This window comes from Nicotiana tomentosiformis, chromosome 1 (assembly GCF_000390325.3).
Source record: "Nicotiana tomentosiformis chromosome 1, ASM39032v3, whole genome shotgun sequence".
Taxonomy (NCBI): domain Eukaryota; kingdom Viridiplantae; phylum Streptophyta; class Magnoliopsida; order Solanales; family Solanaceae; genus Nicotiana; species Nicotiana tomentosiformis.
The window spans coordinates 90012008-90018290 of record NC_090812.1 but is presented as its reverse complement, the minus strand read 5'-3'; the positions used below and the strand labels follow the sequence as shown (position 1 = coordinate 90018290).

The 6283-nt window shown below is 34.5% G+C and overlaps 1 protein-coding gene across 1 annotated transcript; it reads left to right on the top strand.

Annotated features, from left to right (window-relative positions):
- The first annotated feature begins 2205 nt into the window (after positions 1-2205).
- On the top strand, positions 2206-5439 carry LOC104084824 (protein trichome birefringence-like 41). Its single transcript, XM_009588781.3, has 5 exons — positions 2206-2491; positions 3223-3394; positions 3493-3671; positions 3970-4128; positions 4853-5439. The coding sequence occupies exons 1-5, from the start codon at positions 2211-2213 to the stop codon at positions 5163-5165; spliced, it is 1104 nt and encodes a 367-aa protein (XP_009587076.1). The 5' UTR covers positions 2206-2210; the 3' UTR covers positions 5166-5439.
- The last annotated feature ends 844 nt before the right edge of the window (positions 5440-6283 follow it).

Here is a 6283-nt window from a genome sequence, read left to right as displayed (position 1 = left end):
ATCCTAAGGGGTAATTCCCCCACACAAAGTTAGGCAAGACACTTATCTCGAACCACACTAACTCAATCCACTAGTTGGCCTTTCCCTCGATTATCCAACTCCAAACGGCTCGAATCTAGCCAAAACAACTTCATACTATAAATATAAACTATAGAAAACTATTTCGAACAATAAAATTATGATCTTTGCAAAAAAATAAAAAGTCAACCCAAAAAGTCAACTCGATCCCGCGTCTCGGAACCCGATCAAAATTATAAAATCCGAACACACATTCGATAATGAGTCCAACCATATAAGAATTACTCAAATCCGACCTCAAATCATCTTTCAAATCCCCAAATTTTAGCCTAAGAAGTTTTCACAATTTTTCCTCAATTTTTCAACTCAAATCATTAATTAAATGATGAAATTAATAATAAATTCATATAATTTAACCAAAACCGAGTTGGGATTTCTTACCCCAATAATTTCTTTACAAAACTCCCAAAATATCGCCACAAACCGAGCTCTCTAGGTCCAAAAATGGGTTATGAAACTCAAACCCTCGAAGACCCCTTTTCTGCCAGCGATCCTCGCTTCTGCGGGCTTGGGGTCGCACCTGCAGAAAAAACTATCGTAGGTTCGGTTCCCACTTAAATGCTGAGGTTTCGCTTCTACGAAAAAGCAACCGCACCTGCCGTCCCGCCCAATGGCCTTTTCCAAATTTTGCTTCTACGGAAGAAATGTCCGCGCCTGCGGAGGCGCACCTGCGTCCAGGTGTCTGCACCTGCGAGCCTAGCCCTGGATTCTCCTTTTTGCTTCTGCGCTTCACCTTCCGCACCCGCGAGTTCGCACCTATGGTCAATCCCTCCGCAGGTGCGATGACACCAGCAGGTCTAGGACTTCAGCAACATGATCAAGCCAAAATTTGTTCCGGATTCAATCCGAATCACACTCGGGGCCCATGGGACCCCGTCCGAATATAACAACAAGTTTCAAAGCACATAACGGACCTACTCGAGGTCAAAAATTACATCAAACAACATCGATTCTACGAATCGCAACCCAATTCAAGCTTATGAAACTATGAACTTCCGAATTTTAAAAAACTAATACTGATTCATACCAAAACGATTCTGATGGACTTCAAATTTTGCACACAAGTCATAAACGACATGACGGACCTATTCCAACTTTCGGAATCTAAATTCGACCCTGATGTCAATAAAGTCAACTCCCGGTCAAACTTTCCAATCTTCCAAATCTTCAACTTTCTAACTTTCGCCAATTTAGGCCGAAACGACCTGCAGACCTCCAAATCAACATTCGGACACGCTCCTAAGTCTAAACTCACCGTATGGAGTTATTGGAACCATCAAAACTTTATTTCGGGGTCGTCTACACAAAAGTCAAACTACGATCAACTCTTTCAACTTAAAGCTCCAACTTAGAGACTATGTGTCCCATTTCACTCCGAAACTCACCCAAAACCACAACCAAATACCCCCGGAAAATCACATAACTATAATACAACATAGAGGGGGCAATAATTAGGGGATCGGGGCTAAAATACTCAAAACGACCGACCGAGTCGTTACAGATTACAATCTCGCGGATATGTACTCCCCCTTCATTCTTTCATCAGGGAATCGGGGTAGACATTGCCCCCGATTTTACCCGTACACACCGTCCATCAATTGTTAGTACATTATTAGATGATTTGACTTTCTATTATGCCATTTTACGTCAAAATCTACATCATGCAAGAATAAGCAACAATACATTAATTATGTACCCAAACATGCAAGAACGAGGAACAATATAGTAATATCTTGAGAATAGAGAAGTGTATGATTTCTCTAAGTGAGGTGCTTACCATGTGAAATTGGCAAAATCATGTAGCTAACTCATGTACGTAGCTTCATCTAATTGCCCAAAATTGTATAAACTATAAAATTTGAAGCATAATTGTTTGGGGCAGTATTTAATTAATTCGAACTTAAAGCAAGACATCCAACTAAGAACGGGAGACTTTTCCATGATTTAAAAATTCTAATCCTAAAATTTGAAAATGTATATCTCACGTCTTAGAAGATATTACTAGTTTAATTTTTAAATCTATGGAAATATTATCCGATAATTTTCTACTTTCAATATATGCAATATCACTACGTTCGCGTATATATAGCAGCCAGAATAACTTCAAAAACCTCTCCATCTGTAAATTTCAAATGGGAAAAGTAGTTGAGAGATTTGGGTTTGTTCCTATTTTTGTGGGTATAATAGCAAGCTTTTGTTTATTAGAAGCAAATGCTGAAGTAGTCACCAACAGTACAAAAAAGAAGAGTTGTGATTTATTTGAAGGAAGTTGGATATTTGATAATTCCTATCCTTTGTATAATTCAACAGCTTGTCCATTCATAAGGAAGGAATTTGACTGCATCAAATTTGGCAAACCTAATCTTGAATACCTTAAATATAGATGGCAGCCCAAGGGCTGTGTCTTGCCCAGGTTACTATCTTTCTCTTAATTTCTTGTGCTCCTATTCTTATGTCAATGCCATATTTGTTTGCATTTAATAGAGGTCTTAAACTCTAAATCATTTTAATTTCAATCTACTAAGTGCATTTTGTTTTTTTCTTTCACAATTATTTATTACTCCTAGCTCTTAATTGGTATGATCATTCAAATTTTGTACAGAATCTTATAATCATTAAGACGTTTACTTAAAAATTCATTTGAATATACTCTAACTATTTACCACTACTATATTTATTATCACTACCAATCATTCGCCACCACAACCAACCACCTTTACCACTAGTCTCCACCACATAACCACAACCGTCATCACCGACCACCTCCACCATCTGCCACTAGCCGATCACCATCAACCACCACCAACATTAACCACCTCCACCATACACAATCACCAACGTATTTATAAATATCAAGGTTATGACCTTTATATTAACACGTTACTACTGATCAATTCCTAACAGAGAAAAAAATGTAAGATTGATGAATCAATTAGCAAGAACATTGTGTAAGTTGATAGACAAAAATGTAAGTTGATGAATAACGCATTGCCATATTTTCCAGAAAAACAATGTTCATTGAAATCATTTTACACTTAGTAAAAAAGCCGACATATTATACAAAAAATATACTATATGAGTAATATAAAATGCTATTTTACCAATGCTTTACATATCACATTCATATTATTTACAATGTTGCAGATTTGATGGTAAAAACTTCTTGAGAAGATTCAGAGGAAAGAAGATAATGTATATCGGGGATTCTTTAAGTCTAAACAACTTTGAATCACTTCTGTGCTTGCTTCATGCTGCAGTCCCGAACTCCAAATTCAAGCAAGAGATTAAAAAACAAACTGTTACCGTCACATTTGAGGTGAGTAATATTTCTTTTTTCTCATAAAGATTCATAATCTTAAAATATATGTTGATAGATATATAGGAATGTGGACGTTAATTGTATGAAAATTACAGGATTATGGAGTTGAAGTCATACTATTTCATTCAAATTACTTGGTAGATATTGAAGTGCAACCCAATGTTGGACGAGTATTAAAACTCAATTCAATGAAATATGGACGAATTTGGAAAAATGCTGACGTCTTGATCTTCAATACTTGGCTTTGGTATCCACGATCCGATTCTAAACAACCGTATGTACCTAAACATATAAGCATATGTTTTCTTAATTCAGTTGTTTCCGCGTAAGAATTTATAATTAATTTTACCTATGATCATTGAACTTTATAAACTATAAACCAAAAAATATAAAAGTATTTAACTTTAGTGATACGTTTTTTGTTACTGATGAGCAGTAACATCACTAAACTTTACTCACTTTAACAACAAAACATACAATTGAGGTGATTTTATACATGAGATTAACTTCTCTTTATGATTTTAAGATAAATCTAGTTCTTTATAGTTGATATATTGTTCAATGTTTTGTAGATGGGATTTTGTTGAAAATAATGGGAGGATATCGAAAGACATGGACCGAGTTGCAGCTTTTCGTGTAGGTCTAAATACATGGGCTAAATGGGTTGATACAGATGTTGATACAAAGAAAACCAAAGTTTTTTTCCAAGGAGTGGCTGCCATGCATTACCAGTAAGAACGTTTTCATCTTTTTATTTTCCTTATTGCTTTTCTGCTTCACAATGTCCTTTTTGCAGATTTCAGGACTAATATTTGACTAAAACAAACAATTATTGAAAAAATATATAGGGCATAATGGGCTATCCTTTTTCTCCTTTATCTAATTAACATGTTATTAAGCCGGAGTCTGAAAATAAACATCTTCTCGAAATGCTAATGTTTTAACGAAGCTACAATAAGAAGTGGGTAAATTTCACCTGTCAAAATATTTTGGAAAAAGATACAAATTTATGCCTTTAGAATTTCTTTTTCCCTCCTATAACAAAAGGGAAATCGTGTGAATATCTGTACCCACAAATCATTTCAATAGTATGATCATGGGTGCTGCTGCACCACGAGACAAGATCATAGAAGTAATGAAAAAGAAAAAATTATTTAGTTGGACCATCCGTTCTATCCGTTCGAATAATGATCCAAAATATAATGGAGAGTAAAATTAAGATATTTTTATATATATATAGTAGAGGATTTTTCATTTTACTCTTTTCCCATTTTGTTGAAATATCATTTACGCGTGAACAAAAGTTCTTGTAGATAACACTTCAACCCAATAAATTTGCATGAAAGTGTATAGTACCTTTAGAAATGCTAATTTCTTCCAAGTGATGTCTAATCTTATACATAATCATATCCTTCTATTTTGCCCTTTTTAAAATTCTTTTTTCAATTTTTTCAGTGGATCTGAATGGGGTGAGCCAAAAGTGAAGAATTGTTTCAACGAAACAACACCAGTAAAAGGATCAACATATCCAAGTGGCTTACCAATTCCTGTAAATATAGTGAAACAAGTTCTAAGGAAGATGTCAAAGCCAGTATATTTACTTGATATAACTAAACTTACACAGCTAAGAAAAGATGGGCATCCCAGTATATACAATGGTTTACATGGATTTGATTGTACACATTGGTGCATTGGTGGAGTTCCTGATACTTGGAATCAAATTCTATATGCATCTCTCCTCCCCAATTCTCCCAAACACTCTATGTAATTTATATGTAAGCACATTCAATTGTTATTAGAAAAACACCATGTTTAACTATTTTATGATTTCAATATTTACTAGAAAAAATGTATGTTTAGTTATTTTAATTAGACTACATAAATAAGATCAAGACCCAACTTTGTATATGTTTGAGTTTTGATAATCCTTCTAATTCATTAGCTTGTTAAGAAGTTTGAAATTTATCGTGTAAGGGTTGATTGGAAGTCCAAAATGTAAGAATTTAATATTTGGAGGTACAACGAAAGAAGTTACTGTCAAAGTACATTGAGGAAATTATATTTATTATTGAGGATTGTGGATAGAATTCCTCCACCTTTAATCAGAGGTCTTGAGTTCAAGTCTCCGGAATAAAAAGAATTTAACGATTCGTTCTTTAATGGATCTAATGCGGCACAAATTCAAATTAGTTAAGGTCTCACTTCGTCCTTTGGACGGTAGCTTAGCAAATACACCATGTGTACAAGCCTTATAACTTGGTTGAATCGAACAAAGCTTTTCAATGTTGGAGAAAATGTAAGGGACTTGTTAACGCCAAAATTTAGACAGTATAGAGCGACTGACCCACGTGAGTGTATGCAGTCAATTGTATTATGTACGACCAAATGAGACATTAGACTTATCACTATTACAAAACCAGAATTTATATACTTTTATTATAATGTCAGATCGAATATGAAATAAGAATATGTATACTAATAATAGCTGGATAAGAGTGTGCAAAGGCAAAAATGTCCTCGAATAAGTAATTTCTACATATTCAAAACGTAATAATTTATGTAATACTAATTATCGCCTGATAATCTCTGCAAATAATCTCTGCATATTAGCCGGATACCCAAAACCGTATTTATAATTGAAAATTTTGAAGAAAAAAAAACTAAATAAAAACGCACACACATTCTCAGAAACAATGCCTAATCATGTAGCATTAACAAAAGTAATTGCATTTGTCTCTAAGATTCATTTAGCCCCGGTCATAGATTTTGTCAAGTTTTTTCCAAAAGAAAATTGGCAAAACATGTTTGTTTATAGATTTGGCAGAATGGCCTAAATGGCACTTGTACTTGTGCCACTTTGTCATGCCGGTCCCCAAACTTAGAAGT